This window comes from Helicoverpa armigera, chromosome 13 (assembly GCF_030705265.1).
Source record: "Helicoverpa armigera isolate CAAS_96S chromosome 13, ASM3070526v1, whole genome shotgun sequence".
NCBI classification, from domain to species: domain Eukaryota; kingdom Metazoa; phylum Arthropoda; class Insecta; order Lepidoptera; family Noctuidae; genus Helicoverpa; species Helicoverpa armigera.
The window spans coordinates 4587766-4600509 of record NC_087132.1 but is presented as its reverse complement, the minus strand read 5'-3'; the positions used below and the strand labels follow the sequence as shown (position 1 = coordinate 4600509).

The 12744-nt window shown below is 35.6% G+C and overlaps 2 protein-coding genes across 2 annotated transcripts; one reads left to right on the top strand and one right to left on the bottom strand.

Annotated features, from left to right (window-relative positions):
* Positions 1–240: 240 nt before the first annotated feature.
* On the bottom strand, positions 241–1609 carry LOC110371635 (uncharacterized transmembrane protein DDB_G0289901). The gene is made up of 3 exons (XM_064037612.1): positions 1552–1609; positions 1185–1257; positions 241–750 (listed from the first exon to the last, which is right to left on the bottom strand). The coding sequence occupies exons 1-3, from the start codon at positions 1552–1554 to the stop codon at positions 362–364; spliced, it is 465 nt and encodes a 154-aa protein (XP_063893682.1). The 5' UTR covers positions 1555–1609; the 3' UTR covers positions 241–361.
* An 8947-nt stretch (positions 1610–10556) lies between these two features.
* On the top strand, positions 10557–12449 carry LOC110371670 (acyl-CoA Delta-9 desaturase). The gene is made up of 4 exons (XM_021328021.3): positions 10557–10755; positions 11061–11191; positions 11535–11734; positions 11913–12449. Exons 1-4 carry the CDS (start codon positions 10557–10559, stop codon positions 12415–12417), a joined length of 1035 nt encoding a protein of 344 aa, XP_021183696.3. The 3' UTR covers positions 12418–12449.
* Positions 12450–12744: the final 295 nt, after the last annotated feature.

Here is a 12744-nt window from a genome sequence, read left to right as displayed (position 1 = left end):
TAGCTACCACAAACACTATTGGGGAGACACGTGCACTTTTCCCGCGAATATTCGTGTACCTATGTTTTAGTTACTTCTGCTTAAGCCTACTTAGATTTTCTGTACAATTTTTCAATTACTTTCAGTCATACAAATCTTTGTCCTGATAGGTAATTAAAATTGCAGTTAAAAAGATTGTCCAATTCATAATATCGTTGGTGGGTGGAGTGGTGATAACTTGATGAGCAATAAAACATAATCTTTATATGCACATTTATTTAAATAAAATTGATCATTTGCTGAAATAGCAAAAGCCCGAGCTTGGATAGTAAAGTTATAACCTCATCCAACTGAATTATACTGGCACAAGAAGTCTACGAATCTACCAGGCACTATTCTGCCATCCATTACTTGAGCGAGAACCTAGGCCTGGTTCATCCCAGCTAGAATAGTCAAGGCTTTCGACGACCGCGGAATCTGCGAAACCTTCGTTCGATCCAGGATAAGACCTGAAAGAATTTGCGCCATAACCACCGTTTGAGCCGTACCCACTTTGTGACCAGCCGTTGTTTGAAGGACTCCTGTGCGCGTTTACGTTTGGGCTTAGGCTGCGGGCGCTTGTTCCGAAAGGTGAGGTGGTCTCTCGCCATCCACCATTACTAGCTGATCGGCCCAGTCCACTACCAGATGCAGACCAGCCACTAGACGAACGTGTGTAGCCGGAAGATAGTCCTCCACCAAAACCTCTGCTCGACTGCCAACCGCTACCCCCTGGAAGACACAATGGATACCAGAATTAACGATCTGCAATATTCTTAAAAAATAGTCATCAATAGTAAGTACGTATTTTGTCAAATCCAGGCGAAAACAATAAGATTCTGAATTTGTAGTCGTGGTAGTAGGTAATACACTTACTGGAGTAGCACAGTAGTAAACCAAGCCAACTACTTAAGTTATTCAGTTTCTTTGCTATCAACAATTTTGGGAAGTCAATGACAATGGCAAATGATAGAAAGTCATAGATGTTCTATCGTGGCACTCATTTTACCAAAGACAAACGGCTTTTTTCACACCTCCTTCAGAGATCGAAAACAGATCCAATCGGTATCATATCGGTATAAACTCTACTAGTGGCTTAAAATGAACGGAAAATACTACCTTTTTTTCTTTAAAAAAAGGTTTATTTAATAACAATTCACAATTACCTGGAGAACGAACATCTCGCCTGGCGATGGTCACAGCAGCTGTGGCAATCAGCAATAGCATCACAGTCTTACCCTATAAGTAAATAGTAACATTTTTAGTTTTCATTAAATCAAGTTCTAGCTTCTGATGTTATTATTAGCAAAAGTAAGTAACAAAAGTACACACATTTCATAAACTTCTTAGTTACTCTGGCTGCGATTCAGTGATGATGATGTAAAAAGGAATTAGTTTTTTTTTATCTAGTTTGATTGCAGTATAAGTTTACACACAAGTATAAAAGGATAATTTTCTCTAAGCAGATTCGAAAAAATGTGTCTTCTTGTAAAGGTAAGACCCAGATGGAATTTTAGTTTAAAAGTCACTTACCATCTTAACAGGTTCTTGGTTCTTTGGTCACAATTCGGCTACACGGTTTCATTTATATACTCAAAAATACCGACAACTTAAATCCGTCTGGTTTTTACTGCCATACATCTAAAGCACGATTTCATGAGAATAACAATAGGGTTATGTAGTGTGACACGATTTTACTATTAATTCTTAATTGGATGATTAATTGTCTCAGTACATACAAGTACCAAGGACACTTGAGTGAATCTTTTTCATATCTCATTATTTGTATTCTTTCATGTTTTTCTGCTTCGATATGAAGCTGTGGGGAATTCCATGCTTCCACTCAGGTTTATAAAATTATTGCTCTTCAGGTGCAAAAGAAAACATCTAAGGTTTTTTTTAGGTAAGTACATTAAATTCATTCAAGCATTTGCAGCAATTCAACTACGTTAGGGTACAGATACTGGCGTCCTGTTTTTAATTCAATACATTGTTGTAATTTCAATATGACTTGAGGAATATCCTCAGAACATCATCCATGCCAATACAAAATTGAACAATAAGGAACAACCTCTTCGCCAGATCGGAGGCAGTAGGTATCAAATAGTGAAATGACTATGTTCCAACTCCTATATACATAAAGGAGCAAAACATTAATACATATTTTAAAGGATCTTATTTTAATATTTTGCGGAAAGTTCTTGATTTTGTTAAGCCATATACTCATAGAACGATATGTTGATCTCAGTATAAATCTCACTATACAGCAGAAATAGATAGTACTAGAATTTTCAAAATATTAATACCCTTTCTAATCCATACCACATTTTTTCCAGGTACTATAAACTATTAGTAGCGATTTTCTGCTTTATTTTACCGAAATATACCTGCGCTGTGGGACATTGTTGGTCGCGTTTTTTGTATGTGTGTGTTACAATACATATTCACGCTGCACGTGACTTGGTTGGTGAACTCAGCCGCACATATGTGGGGTACCAGACCCTATAATCAGCACACTAGCAGAAACAAAGAAATTATCTCTTCTAGCAGTTAGAGAAGGTTTCCACAATTATCACCACACACCATGGAACTACAGAGCAGATGAACTTGGCTACTTTACGACATTTTTCATCGACTTTATGGCGAAAATTGGTCAATGCGATTTTCCAAAATACACAACAAGTTTGAACGCAAAAAGAATCGGACAACATACATTCGACTATTACCGAATAATGTAGATTACATTACCAGGTAGTTCACTTCATTTCGGTACAATGGTGCTATACCTACCTCACCACGATTATCTTTAAAAAAAATACTGTAAGGTAACCCGGGTTGACCCTTTTGGAATTGCCTTTCAAAATTGCTACTTATACCTATTGTTTAGGGGAGAATAGGTCAATTGCTTTTTGTTAATTGTATGTTGTACAAATGGTAACAGCAGTGGTTGTTACACTGAATATCAGGTGTTCGATTCGACAGCTAAAATTGTTTTAGTTCACATGAATATGGTCATTTTACATCGAATACAGGGTCCCTAGAGAAAGAATGACAATGATTTTGTGCATCATGTCCCTGCATAAATTTGTAAGAATAAAGTGTGTCAATCAACTCGGAGAACTGATTAAGTTTCTTTGTTTCTAATTCTTTAATAAATTGACCTAAGTCACATTGCGAATAAAAAATGGTAATATTCTATTTATATGTGCAAGGTCATTGAACTAGTACTAGCCCATGGTTTTCGTTGACTCAATTTCTATAAAATATAGTCTATAAAATATTGTAAGGTTTGGATATATTTTAGATATCTAATTTCATATGTTATAATTTTGAATAGTAAAATAATTTGTTCGATTGATTCACCAAACGAAATAATTTAAAAATGGCATTTTCCGGTTGAAGGTAGCAGCTAGCAACACTTGGCAAATGGCGGGATTCTGAGCGGAGCACCGTACCGTGCGGTCGTGCAAGCGAGATTGTGTTGAAAAGAATAAAGATTGATAGTCTGTTGAAAGTGTGACGTTTTCTTGGAGAGGAGTCCTATACCTTGGAGTGGAGTTCTTACATTTCAGAAGTGGGATACAGCGCAAATACTGCGTAAGTACACGTCTTCTATTTTTGTTTAGATTATGCGTTAGCCATTTGAATTTGGAATTGACGTGTTGGATATTTTAAATAAATTATTATTTTTATACCAATTTGGTTGGCAAATTGACGTGAAAAGGTTTATTTATTTCAAGGCACACCAACAACTTTACAATTGTTAGTCCTGTGTAAATAAGTCAGTTACAGGTGTGCACAACGCTCACAGAGAATAGTGTGGTCGGTTGCCAAAGCCTAGCCCTTAAGCCAATAGGTTGGCATAGAATTAATTTCAATGTTTTTGTGTCTAAGTTATTATTTATTTGGTGGTTAAAAATACAGATACCATGCCGTTCTCTAAGATGATTTTTTTTGGTTAAACCACGTTTTTACGGAAGTACCCTCAAATAATTTTTATCCTCGTTTTTATAAAACCACCCAAAAAACTAAATATATATATCTTAATAGATAGCTAATTTGGCACAACTGGGTGATTTTTCAGTTATTTTTACGATCAGAGATACCGTTTCCAAGATATTTACGATTTTGTCTATTCATCTAAGTATCCTATTATTTTGCTATTGTGAATAGATCTAACGTGAGTTATTTTTATGTGAGTTGCCAGACCAGAGCATGGAAGCCACCGGCAGCTGGACTCAGCACAGGCTGGAGATGCCGGAAAGAGAGTCGCCGCGAAGCAACCACACTGGCAGTCGAAGCGGAAGTCGCAGTCGACGTCTGGGAGAGCAAGAGAGGAGCGCGAGCCAGCAAAGATCAGCGCCGCACTGCCACGATGGGCACCAGGATGTCAACCAGGAACAGCAACCATCACGAAGGTTATGTAGTCCAGTTTTTACTACTAACGATCTTTTAATGCTACTAAATTCCGTTAAACGTGTACCGTCGCGTCGCCGTCTCAACCCATGGCTCAAGGCGCACCATCGAAACATTTCGATTTTAAAAACATATTGAATGATTTTAATCCGACTACTAAAAATCAACGCATGGATGTTTGGCTTAGAAAGGTGAACGAGTGCGCCTCGGCCGATGGTTGGGACGACAAATGACGATACTTTTGCTATGCAGGAGCTGCAGGGATTGGCCAAACTTGATATGAGAGTTTAAACTCTAAACTATTTACGTGGCGGGAGTGTCAGGAGAAATTACTTAGTGCATTCCTTGTGAACAAATTATGGTCAAACCCTGGAGGACATGCTTAATAACTTCCCTGTCCCATGAGTCATATGTGATACACACCGATTGTCTTACTATTGTGTCTGCTTGGTGGAGAGTGAAGTGGTTAAACGTAGAAGTAGATGCTACGAACGAACCTATTTATGATTTATTATTATGAAAAACTTGCTGAATCAGTGCGATATCACGGGAGCTGTAGATTACATTAGCATTACCCACAGAATCAGTGATCGGACTGTGAAATCTAATGCACTTGCTTTGCGAGATGCCTGACCAGTTACTTCAGTCCTTGATTAACAATAAAGAATTTTAATTGTAAGCAGAAGAAGGACATCCTTACCTTCAGTGTCCTAAGCCTTTTATCCGATGCGATAAATGGAAAAGTAGGTCACAAAACCGACAACTGTTTCAGTAAACAGGATAGATCTGAGCTTTTTTTTTATTTGTGTCAACATGTGTGTAACTTCGTTTAAAAAAAAAAACTAATTTATGGCAACTATGGTTTATTTTTAAATAGTGTATAGATTGAAATTAACGAAAATTAAGTTAGAACGCCAAAAATATAACTAGAATAAAAAAATAACCGAATACATGATGGAAAAAGCTGTGTGATCACTTCCAGAATGTGACTCTATTGAGAATGATATTAACAAAAAATTGCACAAAGTATTATTAATATTTTTACTACTAATTAAAGAAAACAATCTTGTCAAAAGAAAAAACACAAAACACGACAATTCTTTGAACGTTTAATAACAAAAATCAAACTTTCAGTTATGTGACTTTTAATGCACATCGGATATATTTTTTTTAAATATTAAGCTATAATAAAAATATATTTCTGCAGTGATCCCTAGTTATGAATCAAAATTAAATTCCTGTCCATCGAGCGAAAACAGAACAAAACAGTGTTTTATAAAGAATTTTAAATATTTTTTTTTTGTTTAAAATAGAAAACAGGGACAGTCATACCACTGAACGCCTGAAAAGGATAAAGCTTCATCTACATGGACGCTATTATTATAATTATGTAATATTCCAGATCAACATTTAATAATAATCAAGAAATACTATATCTTTTCAATATTGGAACAAATAATTACAAAAATATTGTACCTCGTTTACATAAAGATTGTAAACATGAATAAAATAAAATTGATCCCCACAGAAAACGATTATTCTGAATTTCTGAAACAACATCACTGTTTCCATGTAAACTTAACTTTATAGGATCAGTCATGTTGTGACTTTGAGCTCAGCCCGTATGTGACCATAGATTTGGTCACAAAACGGAAGTCACATTTTCATACTTGCCGATTAGAAAGAAAATTATAAATAATTATTTGTGGTTCTTTTCCATTTGATGTCATTTTAAAAGTAACCGAAAGAAATGGCGGTTTCTAGAAATAAACAGCAATCACATATCTGAACATAAATTCCGTTCTTGTACAACAAAACGTCTACGTTCCTCAAAGTCCTTTTGACTTTAATAGTAAAGTAAAGTAAAACGCAGTAGTATGTTTAAGTAGTGCCTGTTTCAAAGTATTAGGACCCAAAAATTGTGGCTTAAAGTACTATAAAATGCGGTCACAATACTGAATGTTCAGGGTGGATCAAAATTTTATACGTTTTTTTATGTAAATAAGCCAGAATATTACAAATGAATTGATGAATATTATTAAATGATGACGAATAACCTATTAATATTTTTATAAAATGATTATCGATATTTTGTTTTCTTTTATTGATGCGAGACGAGATAAGGAATTGTCCATAAATTGATTTTTGTCATTGATTGTTTACTATCAAGTGGGTACCAAGATTTTATTCCTTAGAAATGTCAAAAGGTTAATATTTATGTTTACTTACTTCCTTTTATGTATTGTTAGTTATCCATGATATTCCTTTGAATTCGAATGAAGTCTTTAGATTAAGATGACACATGTAATTGATTGAGTAAATGATGATCTTTTGAATTATGCGAGAAATGAATGGTTCACTATTTAGATTGAGTGTCTGTGAGAGGTGAAGGGTTCACATGACAATCAATTTTCAGTTGGATATGACCTTGCGATAAATGAATGACTCGTTTTGGTCATATAAATGTGAGAAATGAAGGGTTCACATTTTACATTCTCGCGAGAAACGAAAGTTTCGTGGGAGCATAAATTATTATGTAAGGCTGTAAATAGTTTATTGTCTCAAAAAAGATACACACAAGAGAAAACACACATCAGTGATTACAATTTTCACATGTACAATAATTTCGTTGAACACTGGTACCCAAAGTAAGATTTAACTTGTGGTATGGGTACAGGGGCTCTCGTTATTAATTTCCACAGATAGTTAACGTGAAAGTTAATCGTAGTGAATCGTAGATTAGATGTAGAAATAGTATGGTGGGATCGCTGGGTTCCGTGGATCTAGGTTTAACATCAGTTGAGTTAAACGCGGTTGTTTCTTGCAAGGTCGTTAACGATAATTTGTTAGACACACCAATTCTTATCGGGCAGACGTTTACCGAGCAGCCACTTCTAGTTATTTAGAAGGATTTTAATGAGCTTAAATTCTCAAACCACCGAAATGTTCGGATGATAGCAATAATGATAAAACGGTTACAGTCAGTAACTCTTTTAAAGTAGAGTCACCGTTTCACGCACTCCATTTAGACCACTTGGGGCCTTTTGTGAAGTCAACATTGGGGTATACTCACATACTGGTGGTAGCTGATGTTTTAACAATATCGTATTTATTAGAGCCGTTAGGAACACTAATACACAGAATGTTATCAAGGTCTTAAATGATATATTTGATACTTTTAGGACGCCCATCCGTTTAATAATGTAATCGCCGTAGTTGTTTTACTTCACATGCGTTTAAAAGGCTTTATCTGGATAAGGGCGTGAAAAATGTTTGAACGCGGTGGCTTATCCGCGCTCAGACGGACGAGTGGAGCGATATGGTCGCGCCAAATTGGAGGTATTAAAGGCGCAAAACGTGGGCAGTGACGAAAGAGAATGGGATAGTAAGATGGGGAAAATCCAGTGGGGTCATAATGATAGCTTGCAGAAGACCATAGGTCCGAGGAGGTGAATGAATGGTGAAATGAATCCCATATTAAACGAAGTAGCCGGGGCTTATGATGTTGATCATGATATTGAATTAGTATTATGATAAGAGTGGAAAGCAGGCTGGAATTTATAGTAAAGGATTTGGTCAAGTTACTAAAATGAATTTGCAGAATGACGGTAAAAGTTTAAAGCTTTTAGAGTTACGAAGATCTTAGGCAACAACAGGTAGAGACTGGTTCCTGTCCTAGTACTTGAGCGTACGCGTACGCCTAGTGTGGGCGCAACGCTGCCGTGGCTGTGGATTGAATGCGTCTTTTGATTCATGCGGAGTCACTGGGGGTGAACGATGATGGCATTGATTGAGTGTATAAATCGAGTAATGATGGTAGTGGTGATGAAATGTAGATGAGCGTTTTAAAAGATATAATAAATATTTATTGCGAAACAGATGTATAGATTAGATTAAATTAGTTATTTTCTTATGATTCTTATTTACAGATTATTTTGATTTGATTGTTTTTACCGGATACTTGTTCATTGTATGAATTTAGTATTGTTACAGATATCGCTCCTCGACTCTAAGAAGTGATTGGTTTAAAGATTCGAGAGAGAAATTCGTCACGAGTCGTCGAGAATTGACTGGTTTGAAGCACATGCAGATGAGTTTTTGGTGTAAGTCCTTTAGAAATGAATGGTTGAAGGCACTCTAGTTTCTCCTTCAGAAATGAATGGTTGAAGGAGTTCGTCTAGTTGAAACCCTCAGAAATGAATGGTTGAGGGATAGGAAGTCCTCGAGAATTGATTGGTTCGAGGCACATGATGAGTTTATGTTGTAATTCCTTCAGAAATTAATGGTTGAAGGAGTTAGCATTAGTGTTCTGGCTGTGGTGTCTCAATCAATATATTTATGCCAATATAATATATGTAAGGCTTATTAATGTTAATGATTATTTCACAGATACAGTGTTGTTTTTTTTTTTTAATTTTTGTGAATATAATTTGAAACGATGTTCAATTGTATAAGTTGTAATTCAATTATAATTAAATTGTAATAGACAGCTGTGTTGCTGGGAAGTTTGTTCTTCACCACTTCTTCTTTCCAGCCATAACACTAGGAAGTGGTGAAAGGGGGGCGTTTTGGGGGTGCTGTCCTTTTATGAATTTTGTAAAATATCGCTATTGGCCAAGTGTAAGGTTAGCCCACCTAGTACGTGTATGGGGGTACATACACGAGGTCAGGATGGACGAGTGTAAGGTTTGGATATATTTTAGATATCTAATTTCATATGTTATAATTTTGAATAGTAAAATAATTTGTTCGATTGATTCACCAAACGAAATAATTTAAAAATGACATTTTCCGGTTGAAGGTAGCAGCTAGCAACACTTGGCAAATGGCGGGATTCTGAGCGGAGCACCGTACCGTGCGGTCGTGCAAGCGAGATTGTGTTGAAAAGAATAAAGATTGATAGTCTGTTGAAAGTGTGACGTTTTCTTGGAGAGGAGTCCTATACCTTGGAGTGGAGTTCTTACAATATAGTAATAAAATATAGTATAAACATATATTTAGTCGCTTCAGTTTTGTTTATCTATTCTGAAAATATTTAGGTCAAAATGTAGAATATCTAAATACTTTTTTATATATTGATAGCTGCTTATACGGGGCACTGACTATTTGAATAGAATTTAACTGCAAATAAATATCCAAACAAACTTTCGAGTTCAATGTGACCTATGAATGCATTCAAGGTTGAAGTGGTGTTTCGAACCTATCAATCATTTAAATAATTAACTTAATTTTAAATGCACTTTTAGGGAGAGTGGGTCATAGTGGAAACATCTGTCACTTACTTGGGGTAATGAGATCGTTTTATTCAAAGAAAATAATGCATTATAAATGATGAACCTAAACAATTTGAACAAATATGATTGACTTATTTTTAAGAAACAATTTTGCATAAATCAATTATACAGCTACACTACTAACTATAGCTAATTATATACTACAGCGATTAGGTAACTCTGTCGGCTAATTGCGACAACAAAAAATATAATAATCCATGATAATGATTTGTTGGATATTTTATTAAATTATCTCTGACTGAAATCATAGCTGAATTATTAGGGAACAAACTCCTAACTGAAATTGATTCGAAAATCGAAATTGAAACAAAGAAAATAAACCTGTTTCAATTTTGGTTTCGGAGCCACTTTTCCCCATTATTTTGTTTTTGTTTAGTATGTGCCTAAATTGTAATATGTAATATAGGTATGTGTCATTGTAATATTTGTAAATTAATTCATGATCGTTTATATAAGAACGAAGTTGAAGTCTAATTAAATGATATTTGCCAAAGTTAGATCATATGAGAATACTGTGTTGAGTTAACGCTTCATATTTCGAAAAAAAGTTTCCAAAACAAAATAGTTACATATCTTTTCTGTTTTCAGTTACATATCAAATTAAAAATAAGGTAGGTAATAATTTCGTGACCATAAAAACACTTCTAACGATATATTTTTTAAAGTTTTTTATTACCCATAAGGTCATTAACCTATCAGAGCTTCAGTGTCTATAGTTGTTCTAAAAGGTTTATATTTATATTATATTGAGATAATACAAACATAATGAGAAGTGAGTACCTACGGTGTTTCTTCTTCCTAAAAATTAATAAACAATATAATTACAGTATGGGAGCGGTTCAAGAACACCCATCAACAATGAGTTCGGATGTGAAAACTGAGGAGGTCCATAAACCCAATGTGCCTTCAGATCATAAGTGGGAAATAGTGTGGGGAAGAGCAGTGTTTGCCGTCCTAGTGCACCTAGCAGGATTCTATGGAGCCTTTCTATTCTTCACTGCAGCTAAATGGCAAACGTGCCTTTTCAGTAAGTTGTGCAACAAAATTATTCAATGTTAGAAAATGGGCGTTAATATATTACGCCCATTTTCACTGACGTCATAAACGACCGTGTTACTTACAAAAAAAAATTGAATGTAAACATTCACAGCAAATAGTTCTTATAAGAAAACTGACGTTTATGTTGTCGGCGAAATTGATCCTTGATGTTAATTCCGTGAGATAAAATTGTCATTAATTTCCACAAAAGTAACGCCTGAAGCCATAATTTTCCAAATATTATTGTATCGATTCTCTATATTCTTTAATTCATAGCCATTATTTTGTTTTCAGCAATATTTTTACACGTAGCCATGGCAATAAGCGTGACTGCCGGCGCTCACAGATTATGGGCACACAGAGCGTACAAAGCTAAACTGCCACTACGCATCCTACTGTTGACATTCTTCACCATGGCGTTTCAGGTACTGGTTCTAATGATAAATTTTAAACCTTTAACTAGTTACATAGGTATGTCCAAATATAACCATAATTAGCTATAATCATATGGTAGGTACGCAGCTGAATCCGGTTAGACTGGAAGCCGAACTCATAGTTGGGAAAAGGCTCGGGAGATGATGAGCTATAATCATATGGGGAGGCCTATGTTCAGAAGTGGACGGCAATTAGCTGAAATGATGATGATCAGATCAATAGTAGGAATCTAAAAATCAACTTTTGAGCTCAAGTTAATAAAAGAAAATCAATATTTAATTGATGTATATTTATTCTACGCCTACTAATTATGTATTTATTTTGATTTTGTAGAATACGCTAATCGTATGGGCACGTGACCACCGCGCACATCACAAGTATGTCGATACTGATGCTGACCCTCACAATTCAAATCGAGGCTTCTTCTTCTCACATATCGGTTGGTTACTGGTTAGAAGACATCCTGAAGTCAGAGCTCATAAAGTAGACCTGAGTGATCTTTTCGCAGACCCACTGCTGAAATTCCAGAACAAGTAAGTGCCTTAAAGCTATTCTGTACTTAAATAATAAATACGTTTGTCACGTGTTTAAGATTCGAATTTGATTTTCATTTAGATAAACGTGTCAAACGTCTGTACAACTTTTTTGTAATAACAATGTAAGGATAAGTGCATCATCGCATGACATTATGATGGTTTTTTTTTGTTGCAGTTATTACGTGTGGATGCTCCCGTTTCTTGTTGTCCTAACGCCGATATACATACCCACACTTTGGGGGGAGAAGAAAATGGTAGCTTTATTCGTATGTCTTTTCCTACGATATTTACTGACGATACATGTCTTTTTCGTCGTCAACTCAGTAGCTCACATGTTTGGTACTAGGCCTTATGATAAAAACATCCAGCCTGGAGAATCGAAGCTGGTATCATTTTTTGCATCTGGGGAGGGTTTCCACAATTATCACCACGCATTCCCGTGGGACTACAGGACAGCTGAGCTTGGTGGGTACTTGTTTAACACTTCGAGGTTGTTCATTGACTTGATGGCGAAAATTGGATGGGCTTATGACCTGAAGTCGGTACCGACTGACATGATAGAGAGACGCGTGAAGAGAACAGGGGACGGCTCTCACCCGGTGTGGGGGTGGGACGACCCAGACATGTCTGCCGAGGATAGAAAATTAGCAACTATTATAAATGAAAATAAGGAATCATAAAAATATTGATTGTTTTATTTAATACCTTCTTCGGAAAAGCGAATAAGACATATTGATATAAATACTTGATACATCAGTACAAGATACATCAGATACATACAGATACATCAAATTAATATTTCGAGGTTTTAGGTATTCATTTTTTGACACGGACTTTTAAAGTGATGTAAAGATCGCATTTATTTAAAGTCCCTTGATAGTTTTCAAATGACACAACATAAAAAGGCTAGTCTCCCTCGAGATACGGAACATTAGAAGTAGAGACCTATAATCATTTACTTAAAATTTGATCGCTTTCTACGCTACATTCCGACTCGTACTGCAAAT